This window comes from Furipterus horrens, unplaced genomic scaffold (genome assembly GCF_987537825.1).
Source record: "Furipterus horrens unplaced genomic scaffold, mFurHor1.1.pri manual_scaffold_2, whole genome shotgun sequence".
Taxonomy (NCBI): Eukaryota; Metazoa; Chordata; class Mammalia; order Chiroptera; family Furipteridae; genus Furipterus; species Furipterus horrens.
Genome location: NW_028327172.1, coordinates 2,206,432 through 2,219,533, shown reverse-complemented (window position 1 = coordinate 2,219,533; position 13,102 = coordinate 2,206,432). Strand labels below are relative to the sequence as shown.

Here is a 13,102-nt window from a genome sequence, read left to right as displayed (position 1 = left end):
GCCCCCGTCCCATTCCTGGCTGAGGTTTCTGGGGCCTCAGGTCAGCACTGGGGCAAATGCTGCGAGAGGGTCCTGGGTGGCCAGCCTTCCCCACGGGCAGAGACAGAGAAAGAAGCAGGTGCTGTGGGGGTGGGGAGCCAGGGGGCAAACCGCCTTGTGCTCAGGATGCGACCCTGAACCCAGCTGACGTGACTTTCTCCACTCTGCCCCTTAGCCAAGCTGGGAGTCATCACCCGGACAGTGGCACCTGACACCCTCCCATGCCAGCCACACAGGCCAGAGGGTCCTTCTACAGTGTCCCTGATGATTATGACAGCGAAGGACAGCAAACACTTCTGTGGACCTTCCTATGAGCTGGACATGGGTTCTTAACACGAGTGGGTATTAAATTAAACTGACTCTCCACCACAAACCTATTAGCTCCATTTTACATACGAGGAAACTGAGGCACAGAATGGCCAAGTGACACACACAGTGCATGCACATGGAGACACACAAGTGCATGCACACAAACACAAGTACACACACATGCACATGGCACAACCACATATACACAAATACAAGTACACGCATGTGCGTGAAGTATGGAAACACATGCACACAACACAACCACGTGCAAACACAGGTGCGTGCACACAGTGCATGAACACACACATGCATATAGCACACACATGCACACAACACAACCACCTGCACACAAACACAAGTACATGCACACACGTGCACACAGTGTGGGCAAACACATGCACACAGCACAATGCACACATACAAACACAAGCACACATACACATGTGCACACAGCGTGTGAACACACGGTGCAGACAGCACCAACACATGCATGCACAAACCACACACATGTGCACATAGTGTGAACACACATGCATACAACACAAAGGCATGCACACATGTATGCAGTGAACGGATACATGCACGTGCATACAAGTGCATGCACCCACGGACACAGCTGTGCACCCATGCATACAGAAAGGACGCACACATGCGTGCATGCACAAGCACACAAGCATACAAGTGCATGCGTGCATGCACTAACCCAGGCACACACACACACAGCTCACACCCGCACGCACACCCGCACAGGAAGCCGGCCCCCCCGCCAGGCGCCCCGCTGCTGTTCTCCCCACTCTCAATATCTTCTTTGCAGCTTTTGCGGGTCCCCGGCCACACGGCCATCGGAATCTTATTAGATTTCATAGTGGAGGAGGGGGACCCACTCTTCTGAAAATTATAGTCATAACTCTGGCAGATGGCGTGAAGTGGAGCTTTCTGCCTTGGGGGAACCCTTTAATTTCGCTTTAAACTCTTCTTAGCACCTGGGCCTGCTCCCTCGGGGCGACTCAGGGTGAGAATCTGGACCAGAGGCAAGAACTGGGTCTCGCCGTTCAGAGAATGAGGCCTGGGTGGGAGGCGTCGCCAAAGCGCTCTGTGGGCTTGGGGGGCACCCGCATCGCGAGCCCGGCCCGTGGCCCCACGGAGGGGCAGGAGACGGGCTCGCCCCCAGGCCTCGCCACTGCCTCTGCGGCTCGGGGTGCAGGAGGTCGGGCTGCCCCCCAACACAGAAGCGCTGAGCCCCCCCTGGGCTCCTGCAGCCAGTTGCATGCCCACACCCCCTCTCATCTGCGGGCGGGGGACCCAGTGTCCTCGGGGGCCAGGGAGGAACACGAGAGGCAGGTGGGGACCCGGGTGACAGGCACTGAGTGCCAGGCGAGTGTGAGCGTGCTAACCTCGCCAGAACTGCCGGGCCAGCCGGGCAGACAGAGGTCGGCAGGCCCTGCCGGGCACCGCGGGAGGGGGCAGAGGTCAAGGGGGACAGACCCTCACGAGCTGCAGCCGTGCGCCCAGGGGCCCGGGTCTGCGTCCTGCCCGAGGAAAGGGACAAGAAGGGGCTCCGGCCGCCAGGGCCGCCCCCGGGGCTGGCACAGTAGGGCCTGCCGAGACCGTCACTGCGGCTGCTGGGGTCCATGCTCTTGCGCCTGCCGCGGCCCCCCCGAGCCTCCGTCCTCTCACCTGGGTGAGGTACATTTGCAAGGCAAACGGACAGGTTTGCCAACAGGGCCCCTGGAGAGCTCTTCGCTGTCTCTCGGTTCCCATGTCACTTCTGGGACCCGGCAGCCGACGTGGGACAGGAAATGGGGCCACAAGCCCCTCCAGGAAGCCCTGCATGCCCAGCCTCCCACACCGGCCCAGAGCGGTCATCGCTCACGGAATGACCCCAGGCCCCCCGTGCTCTCTGGAGGCAGCCTGAGCCGGGCCTGTGGGCAGAACTCCGGGTGTAAAGGGTTCTCACCACGCAGGATGGAACAAAGCAGGCACCACGCTCCCTCGAGGACGAGCCCCGAGTTCTAGAACCAGCAGTGCGGCACCCGAGGGCATCCTGGGATCCGCCCCGACCCCGCGCCAGTTCCATGCTACCCTCCGAGCGCTCCTTACCCCACGTGCCAGGGCTGCTGTGGCCTCCTGCCGTCCTCGCCAGCGCCGCCAAGCCTGTTGAGCGACGGGGACCGGCTGCGGGGCCCCGGGGTGTAGCTGCCGATGGTCCGCGCGGCCCCGTCGGCCCTGCTGGGCGGCGTCTGCTGCAGCAGCTGGGGCGAGAGGCTGCGGTGGGAGGCGGCGGGGCAGACGGCCCAGTCGGGCACGCCGGAGTTGAGGTTGTTGTCGCTGTTGGAGCGCAGCAGCACCCGGGGGGCGGCCAGCGTGTTGGGGGTCCGCCGCCTGCGGTTGGAGTACGCCGGGGCCTCTCGGAAGGGCACTGGGTTGGAGAGAATGGGAGCGGCGGGTGAGCGCACATGGTGCTGCCAGGCCCAGCGGCAGGGGCCCCGCAGGTGCCGCCGTCCCAGGAGTCACCGCGACACAGAAGCACAGACGGGCCGGGGCCGCGGGCAAGTCTGCACGGCACAGAAGCTCCAGCTCATGCCTGAGATGGAAGGGACGTGGGGTCCGCTTCCATCCGGGCCAGCGCCCTGGCCGTAAGCAGACCCGAGACACGTGTGAGGACGGCCGCCCACCTCACAGCGCGGTCGGGACATGGTGGCAGCCATGGAGTCCCTCCTCGCCAAGACCTGAGCTTGGCCCCGCCCCCCACGTGGGCCGACGGGGGTCCCCTCCTCGCTGGCACCTCTGCACGGGACTGCCTTTGGAGTCGGGGTCTTTACAGAGGTGATTAAAATAAAACGAGGTCGCCAGGACAGGCCGTGACCCAGTGTGAGAGGAGATTTAGACGCAGACACAGACAGAGGGACAGTGTGGGGACACTGGGAGATCATGGCCGTCTGCACACCCTCGGGAGAGGCCTCGGGGGACCAGCCCTGGGACACCTGCACCTTGGACTCCAGTCTCCAGGACTGGGAGACACAAGTAACTGTGGCTTAAGCCACACCCTCTATGGGACTTTGACACCGTGGCCCCCAGACAGGGACCCAGCCCTCAAACCCACAGGGTGGAACCAGTCGGCTTCACCCCAAGAACACGCTTTTCTCCACCATCAAACGGGGACCCAGCGTGTGAGGTGGGGGTTGGGGGTGGCACGTCTCAGCTGGCTCCTTACTGAGCCCCAGACCAGAGGCAAGGCCCTGCCTGCCCGAGGACTCCGAGTGGGGACACCAGCCCCGGGGACGGGCGAGGGCCGGGACCGCAGCCATCGGGGCTGCTCCCAGGGCAGGAGCGGAAGCAGAGAGTGTCCTTCCCAAGAAGAAGCATCGGAAGGGGTGCAGCTTTCCAGGCTAAGGGACGAGTACGGTGCCCGTGACCCCGGGCTGCACAGGGCACAGCTGTCTCAGTGCCCGACGCCCTGGGCAGTGCTCCCACCGCCACGTGACCGCACGCTGAGGCCAGGGCTGCCTCCCCGGGGTCGGACGCGGGAATCGCGGCACCCCAGAGACGGCACTGCGTCCGGACAACCTCCTGCCTGCTGCCCAAATCAGAGGCTGTGGAGAAGCACTCCATGGGACGCTGCGCATGACGCTGACCCCTGCTGCCGGCCCACACCCACGCGGGAGACAGAGGCGGCACCGGCAGAGCTGCCCTGAGCAGCTGTGACCCAGAGCAGCCCACGCCCCCTGCCCGGATGCAGCGTGGTCCCCGGAAGGCAGAGATGGAGCCGCCCGCCCAGGGAAGCCGTCCACGATCTGCAGGGGCCTCCTGAGCACGTGCACTTGGAATTCACGTTCTGGGTCAGCACGGTGGGGGAGAATTGGCAAGTGACACATGGCGGGCGGGGGGTCACATTTTCCCAATCAGGCAGCACGTTCTCCCTCCAACTGCTTCCTGCGAGAAGCCTTTCTCCCCGGCGGCAGGCACCGCTTTGCCCCAGCCAGGGCTCCCGGCTACAATGGTGCCCATTCCTGGCTCCCCAGAGCGCGAGAACTCAGATGCCAGCCGGGCCGGGAGGGACGGGGACAGGACAGGCTGGGGGCTCCTCCGTGCGCCCATCTCCAGGGCCAATCAGCCTGGGTGTTTCCCACCTACTCGAAAATCTCACTCTGAGAACAAGTTTGTATTTTGCTCAGCACAAGGGAGACCCATGTGGGTGCCACTCTCTCGGAGCCGACAGAGGCCAGGAAGAATCTGGAACGACCGAGCGGTGACCGTGTCGTTTGGGACGTGCACCTGGTAGGTGCTCTCTGGTGACCGGAGCCCTGCCTGACACAGGGCTGGGGACTGAGGGACCTGGCCAGGGGCTGACGACCCCGTGACCTCAGCGAGTGAGCGTCTGTCACTCAGAAATCGCTGGCTGCAGACGAGGTCACAGAACCCCCAGCTTCCTAAATCGTCTTCACTGTCCCCCTCTCCCGGACCCAGCAACACCCGCATTCCATGGCCCCGAGCCACCTGGCTTCCCAGACAACACAGTCCGGTGTCGTTTGGAAAGTTTAATGGCCTGGACAGAAAGGGATGGGATTTGGGGGAGCCCTGGAAGGCACGTCCAGGAAACAGCAGGACAGACACGGGATGCAGCTGACCCCACGACTCCCCACCGGGATTTTCCCTGCTCCCCATGAACGACAGAAATTGGAGTCCCGGAGCGTGGATCTGCATTACTCGTGGAAGAAATAAGCAAGCGTGGATGAAGGCTGTTTTTATGTAAAGTCCTAAGACACCGGCTGCAGGGCCTTCCGAGTGGGGCTTGCCGGGCAGGGGGAGCCCACGTGGGGAGGCCGCCAAAGAGTCGGGGGAAAGCTGGGGAGCCCACGTTACTGCTTCCCCGAGCACCCAGCGAGTTACACGCATGAATCCCACAGGGGACCTTAGGTGAACATCCTAAGGACAGTCACCCCGCTCAGCGGGCCAGGGTCACCTCTAATCAGTTCTCTGTGCAATTTAATAGGAAATTTTCTCCTGTCTATTTTAGGGGTGTGCTGGGAGATGCGGCCCTAACCCTCCAAGGAACGTCTTCGTGACCCTTCACGACGCCGAGCGCGCGCCGTCCATCAGCCCAACCGGAGCCTCCGAGGACTGTTAAGTGTGTCCGTGTGTGTGTGGAAAGGGTTAAAAATAACTTTTCCTGCCCGAAAGTGATTAATATTCCACCCAACTGCTTCCTTCTTTCAGGCAATCTGCAAACTAACTCTCAGCGGGTGGGTGTTCCCTTTGCCATCTTACATGCTCTTATTTATACATTTTGTCCCCGAGAGAAACTACACCACAGGGGAGACAAAAAGCGTGCACACGTCCAAAGTCGCGGGGAGGCACCCCCCCCCCCCCCCCGCCCGGTGCCACGGCCGCCCGGGGACAGCCTGGGGGAGCTGGGGAGCGTCCCAGCACCGGCCGCCTGGCCACGGGGGCCGGCCCGGTGCCCTGACCTCCTTAGCCTGAGCCCGGCACCTGCAGCTGGTGGGCACACGGAGCCCAAACTTCCTTTATGGCCCTTGGACTCAGTTCCCAACGTGCGCTCCGGCACCGTCCCCGCGGAGGCACACCCTGGAATGCAGCTCTGCGGGGGACAAAACTAAAATCAAGCGGCCCCTTCAAGGGGGTTTCAATGCCAGAAAGCCACAACAAAGCCGCACGGCGGCCGGGAGCGTCCGTCCCTGGCATGCGAGGTGAGCAACCCACAGTTTCTGGAGGAACCGCGCCCCCACCCCACGAACCGGAGCGAAACGGCTCAGTCCGCGCGCTGTGCCCCCCGCGGCTCTGCCTTACCTTCCTTCTTCGCGAAGGCACTTAACAAAGACTTCATTTTCCCTCTGACTCTGGCCGCCGTCCGCCGCTCATTATATAACCTTCCGGGGTGGGGGAAAGGAGAGGGGCGCTGCCCGGCCCCTCGGCGCTGGAGCGGCGTGGACCCGGGGAGCGGCGGCGGGCACTTGGGTGCGGTGTGCCTCCCAGCATCGCTGGGCACGCCAGAGCCGGCGTGCCGGTGACAGAGCCCACCCCATAGTCTGCCTGTCAGCTGGGAGCCGACTGGGCACAGACAGGGGCCGCGCTCAAGCCCCGCTGCCTGTCCCCGTCATGTGAGCAGCGCTACTCCGCTTCTGCGATCCCTGCACGGGAGGGGGTGAGCGGGAGCGGGGCGTCCTCAGGCCGGCCTCTGGGAAGCACTGGAGGCATCTGCCCGCGGAGCCGAAGATCCCAGGACCCGGGGGCGCGGGCAAGGCTGCTCCGACGCACCCCGGGGCGAAAGAGAAGCACGGTCCTTTTCTAGGTTTATTTTAAACGAAAAAGCCAAGTTTCCCTTCATGCCGCCTGTGGGCCGGCTGGCAGAGGCGGCGCGCGGGTCAGGAGGCTACCCCATCCCCGCGGCAGCAGCCTCGCGCCGGGCCCGCGCTCCCCGGCAGCCCGCGCTGGCATTCTGGAATTTCTGCTCGTGACCCAGATTTCTGTTCAAAGGAATCAGGCACAAGCGCCCATTCCTCCTCTGGCTCCCGCCACGGTGATTACCCTGGAGGAATCAGAACCACCCCCCACCCCCCCCTCGTCCTTTTAAAGGGAGACAAAACAATTAACCGCTCGCTGGCCCCGGTTCCAGGCAGCCGACACAAAGAGCGCCTTCACAGTCACCTTAGACAGCTCCTGGGCCTTTCCACCCGACAGAGTCCAGGACAGACAAGCACAGAGGACAGTGGGAAAGTTCTTTGCACAGAACACACACAGGCGGTGACGGGTCACTCCCTGAGCCCTGGACGGGGCCCCGGGGACGGGCTCGGTGGCCCGCGGCGTCTGCTGCTGGGCCGTAACTAAGGGTGCAGTGATCCTGTTGCTAAGAGAACTGCTTCCCAAATTAAAAAGAGAGAGAGAAAGCTGAGGCTAGATGAGGAAAAAATAAGCAACGGGAACATGTGTGTTGAGGCCCGTGTGGGTGACACACGTGTGGCGACAGGAATGGCGGCCGGGGAGCGCGGGACACCCCCGGCGGAGGAGGAGGCCCACCGTGGACGCAGCCGCAGGCGCGCTGTGCTCGCTGCACGCTGGTATGCCACCCCCTTAAGTCCTAGCCGCCCCGAATGGCACGCTGTCTCCCGCGGTCACTCTACCTGCGTGGCGCCCTCGCCCACCAGCCACACCCGCGGCAGGAACCCCGGCCAGTTCTATGAGGCTCCCCCCAAAACCAATTCTGCTGCGGGTGCCTTTATGATCAAAGGCCCCATGACTTGTCCCACACACGTCACCTCCTTGGCGACAGAGGTCAGTGTCCCAGGGTGCTTGGGACAAGGCAGTGCAGCTTCCAGGAGCATCCCCCCCACATGCAGGGAGTGTCGCCAACAAGGACAAAGCTGCTGCCCTGGGGGAACGGAAGCTGTTTTCCCGGGCACAGGCTGGTGGGGTCTGCGTGATGGCTCGGTGGCCATGTGGGGCTCACGGGCGCGGTGCTGGCCACAGGCCAGGCCGCCTGTCTGGCTGGGACCCCATGCCACAGTGCCGGCAAACCCCGGGAGCTCCTCCAGACGCGGGGGCTCAGCCACAGGAGCCCCAGGAAGGCGCCAGAGCTCAGGGAACCCTCTGGGGGAGTGGGAGGCTCGGCGATGCTCCACCCTGACTCCGTCTGTTGGCGGCGCACACCCGCCCCCCATCCCGGAGCCTCATTCCTCGCCAAGTTCTCTCGCCAGTCCTCGCGCTGCGGCTACGGCCTTGGCTGCGACCAGGGGGGCGGGCGCGAGGGCAGTCCAGGGTGGGCGGGGGTGAGGACCTCGCCAGAGGCCACTGGAGCCCCTGCCATCGTAGGCAGCCCTGCTGTGGCCCATGGGGGAGGATCTGGGGAGACTCGGCTTCCCTGGGTGTCACTGTGAAAATCCCAAGGGAACAGAACCGTTTCCCCAAGTGGCACTGACACGGGTCCCCAGTAGGAGCAGAGTCGGAAAACGGGGGCCTCTCTGAGAGGAGGCCCTGCAGCCAGGAACCCGGCCAGGCAGAGGGCAGGCCTGGCCCCCCACCCCCATCCACCCCCGTACTCTGCGTCCCACCGCATCTGCGGATGGCGGGTCCTGTGGGGCCCCGGGGACCCACCCATGAACAGGGCAGAAGGGGTCCCTGGCTCCCCACTCGGCCAGCGCAGGGTGGGGAAGGAGACCCAACCGTGGGCACAGTAGGACTTGAGGAATCCGGGAAACGCCCGTCACTGAAGAAATCCTATTCCAGACCCCCTTTACCTCTTTTAATAAACAGACGTTTCCAATTCCACGCTTCCAGGAATCTGAGTAAAAACTTTACAGAAACTGGGAGCAGTAGCTCTGGGAGACTCACGTGCAGGCCTACTGTGTGCCCACAGAAACCTGGTCACAGGCAGCAGGCAAGCCATTCCTGGCCCCACCTGCCACACCCACTGAAGCCTTCTTCACCTCTGGCAGGCATGCTTCCCTTGAATACTTCCAGCAACGGGGAGCTCACTACCTGTGTGCAGCGGTTCCCTGTATCGGACAAGCTAAGAATGCTGGCTCCGGGCCCACATATACCAGGTCCCTTCCCTCCACACAGACATCATGCCTGCACCTGCCTCATACCCGTCTGAAGGAAAAACGTGGCACTCAAGTTCCAGACTTGACTCTGAGCCCTTCACTCTCAAACCAGAGAGCTCCAATATCGACCCGAGTGACTCTGGAGAGTTGGCAGCAGCAGCAGGCCTGGGCCTGCTCTTGGTCCCTCCCCGGCCCGGCCCTCCTGCAGAGCCCGGGGAGGCAGCGCACAGTGGCCCCATCCCCAGGACGAGGGGACTAGGACAGAGCCACAACCCCACAGTCAAAATGGAGACAGACAGGTTAGACCAAATTAAAAACCTACGTCTCCGTCAGGGTCCCAGACATCTCTTCCTCCGAGTCCCTCACCCAGGAGGGGTCTCCAACCGCGAGGACATCCCGTGGCGTGCGCCTGAGCTCCCGAGCCCTGCGGCACGGCCGTGTGGGTGTGGCGGGCCCACAGCCATGGCTTGGAGACACCCGAGGCCCAGGGGCCAGGAATGGCTGAGCCTTCCTCCTGTCAGCTCACAGACCCCTCGTTCCTACACAGGGTCCTTCAAGGAGGATGGACGCGACCGTTAGATGCCGTGACGGCCACACGCCCCCTGACTGAGTGCTGATGAGCTCAGATTTCATTCCAGGCAAGGGGGACATAGCAGGGGAACTTTTGGGTCTGAGCTGGGCGGGCGAGGCAGGTGGCAGGAGGGGCAATCGGACATCGAGTGGGAAACCCGTCCACCTGCTCACTCACCTGCGTCTCCCACCCCCCATCCCACAGGACACGCGAACACCTTCTGAGTTGGGGGCTGTTCGAAAGGCCAAAAGGCAAAGGAAAGATTCAGGGGGGGGTTCCCAAATCAGATACTTGCCAGGAAGGAAGAGGGTCCCCCCCAAATCACACCCACACTGTCAGCCTCCTAGCTTGTGCCCCAGCCCAGCGTCAGCCCCTTGGTAACAAGTACTGAGTAATAAATACGCAAGTAACTAATATGGATAAAATATGTATAAGCTGGTCCGCCTCCCCGGCCCCGGGACCTGCCGGCGCCCCCTTCGCGGCCCACGGCGCCGCCACGCTCTGATGTGCTCCCCCAAACACTCCCTCCCCCAGCCCTTTATTTGCCACATCTTTTGACAACTGCCTGACAACAGGCTGAAAATAATTTCATCTCTTGTACAAAAAAAGGCTCTTCGCACATCAGAGCGTTCCAAGACTCTCTGAAGTCCTGGCAGGGAGGAAGCGCCAGGTGTTATAAACACGCCTCATGGGAGTCCGGGGTGTGTGTGTGTGTGTGCGCGTGCGCACGGGTCTCAGGGGCACCGCCGGGCACGTGTCCACAATAAGCCCACCTGCCCTCGCTGTGGTCCCCGTGCCTGGGCCGGCTCTGCGTCTCACTCCGTCGTCCGCTGGGGGCTGGTCAGGCACCCCCCCCGCCCTCAGTTTTCCCATCTGTGAGGTGGGGACCCCCTGAGATCATGTTTGAAGCACACGGGGGTGGGGCGGTGACCTTGCAGGTCCAGTCCCAGCTCCGTGACCCCGGGAAAGTCATGACCTCTCTCCGCGTCTCTGTTTCCTCAAATGTCCAGTGGGGATTCAACCTACAATAGTGCCTGGGCTGCAGACCTGTTAGCAATCATGAGATACATACGTTTAACTCAGAAAAGCCTGTCAGTAGTAGCAAGGCAATCTTCCCTGCCCCGCCCAACCCCATGTCTATAATAAGTCCTCCCAGGCTCCCCAGAGCGCATTTACATGATCTTTTCCAGTCCACCTCCTCCAGGAAGTCTCCCTGACTGATCCAGTCCTTGGAGACGCCCCACGGCAGCAGTCGGCCCTCAGGGCACCCCTGGTGCCAGGAGACTTCCAGCTCCTCAGAGGCAGGTTCGATGTCCCCCCAGCACCCAGTAAACTCGAGGTGCTCCCTGAGGCTCAAGTGCGAGTGCCTGGTCACAGTCCTGAGCCTGTGGCCCAAAGGACACATGGTCAGGGATGTGCCACCAAGCCAGGGAAGAGGTGTCTGGGGCTGGCCTTGTGGGCTGCGAGGGAATCCGTTGAGCGGTCAGTGAGCGCTGGGTGGGCACTCGGAGCCTCAGCTTCCCCTGTGGGAGTTCAGGGAGCCGCAGTCCCTTGGCTCTTGGAAGGGCCACCCCAGGGCGGGCTTGTGCTGTCCCTTAAGCCGAAACACTGCCACCTCGGGCCGGAAGCCACCTCACTTCCCTGCCCCATACCTGTCCCCTCCTCCCACTTCCGCCCAGGGACCTGCCTGCCCTGCAGGGCCCCGGCTGCGCGCTGGCCCTCATGGGAGGGTGGTGCCAGCTGCAGGCAGCAGCCACCTGCGGCAGGACACCAGGGTGGCTGCACAGGCCCCAGGCCGGCCCTCGGTGCACCGTAAGCCACCCCAGTCCTTTAGGGCCTTCCTTTCCTGTGTCCGCAAGACAGAGTGGACCCTCGCTGCCGCCGAGACCCCGGCTGAGAGTGCTGATGAGGGTGGGGCCCAGGCAGGACGGTCGGGAAGACCCTGAAATCCCTGAGGGGGCGGTTTCCTTCTCTTTTCATGGGGCCTGGATGAAGTCAGGCCTCACCTCCTGCTGTGGGAGGGGAGAGGTTGCCCAGCGGCCAGGAGGAAGGACGGAGCCCCGAGCAAGGGGGAGCCCTGGGGGGGGGGGGGGCCTGGGCCGGGCCCCTCCCTGCCCACCGCCCACCTTGCCGCCGTCCGCGGGGCTGCAGATACTGAGCTTTAAGCATTAAGGCACCATTTCTCCGCGGCACAATAACTGCTCAATGAATCACGCTTTTATAAATAACACGAGATATAAAAAGGCGTCTCGGCACCGAGGCGGGGTTATCTGTGAGCAGGGCCGTGGGCGTCCGCCGCGTGTGTAACGTGCCGTCAGCGCGGCCCTGCCGGCGAACGCTGCTCCTGGAGGAAGGACCCGGGGGCCCACGTGGGAGCGGGGCCCGGGTACCAGAGCAGCGGCTTCCGACCCACGGGCGCTGCCACCAGACCCTGACACGGTGCCAGGGTTTGAGTTCCGAGGCCAAGGTCGGACCAGGGAAGGGGAACAGGCTTCGGAGGGTGGGGTCGGGTGAGTGGGGTGAGTTAGGGCCACCTCCTCCAGTGCCACCAGGGACTCTGACCCTCAGCCCTGCTCCCCACGGCCACAGCGCAGAGGAGCAAAGCCCCGGGGGCAGGGGTTCAGGACCCGCCACGCCCGCCTCTCACCGTTGGCACTGCAGACGTGTCCCCCGGCCTCTCTGTGCCTGAGTTTGCACCCACGTGAAGGGAAGTAAGCCTGTGGAGCACACTGTTCACATACGTGAGGGCCCGTGGAATCCCATGGAGGGCCCGGCAGGAGGGAACCGTGCTCAGAGCCCAAGGACCGTGGGACCCCTGCCGCTACCCCCCCCCCCATGGCTCTGTCCTCACGGGATCCCCATCTGGTCACCCCCTGGACATCTCAGACTTGACTGTAGTTGCTGGGATCACACACCGAGAGCCACGGAGGCCACAGGACACCCATGTGTCCAAGGACGTGCCAAGAAGCTGACCACACACAGCGGCTTCCACAGACTGAGCTGCCCGAGGTGGCCCGAGACGGTCAGAGGGGATGTCCTGTCCCCTTGAATCCCCATGGTGAAGCCTTGACCCCCAGTAGGTGGTACTAGGAGGTGGGGCCTTGGGGATGATCATGTCACAAGGGGGACACCCTCATGATGGGATCAGTGCCCTCATAGGAAGAGCCCTGGGCAGGTGGCCCCTGTCTCCGTGCCACGTGAGGACCACAGCAGGTGTCTGTCTGCTCGTCAGGAGGACGATGCGTGCCGGGCTCCACGTGGCCGGCACTCTGGTCTGCGCCCCAGAACTGCGCGGCCTGCACGTTTGCAGTTAAGCTGCCCCGTCGGCAGCGCTCCGTTACGGCTGCCCGAGCTGACAGGCACCACACGGTGACTCCCCTGCAGGCCTGCAGGGCCCCCGCGCGCCCCCTCCTCCTCACTGCCCCTCACCCACACAGGGCCCTCAGCTTCCTGAACCCCCCGAGGTGGTGGCCGCCGAAGAGGGGGGCCTTGGCCATCCTTTCTCAACAGACGACCCTCTTCTTCTCTGGCTCAGCCCCTCCTTCTTTTTCCTTCGCTGCCTCTATCAACAGCTGCTGTTGCACAACTTACGGCTTTGCTTAGACTGTCCTTCTCCCCGGTGACA

At 63.2% G+C, this 13,102-nt stretch overlaps 1 protein-coding gene across 1 annotated transcript in view; it reads right to left on the bottom strand.

Annotated features, from left to right (window-relative positions):
• Window positions 1-13,102, bottom strand: part of SHANK2 (SH3 and multiple ankyrin repeat domains 2) — a 296,667-nt gene that overhangs the window by 177,304 nt on the left and 106,261 nt on the right. The window contains exon 11 of the mRNA XM_090257200.1: window positions 2,449-2,767. Coding sequence (XP_090113326.1) covers window positions 2,449-2,767 — 319 coding nt within the window. The remainder of the gene's footprint in view (window positions 1-2,448; window positions 2,768-13,102) is intronic.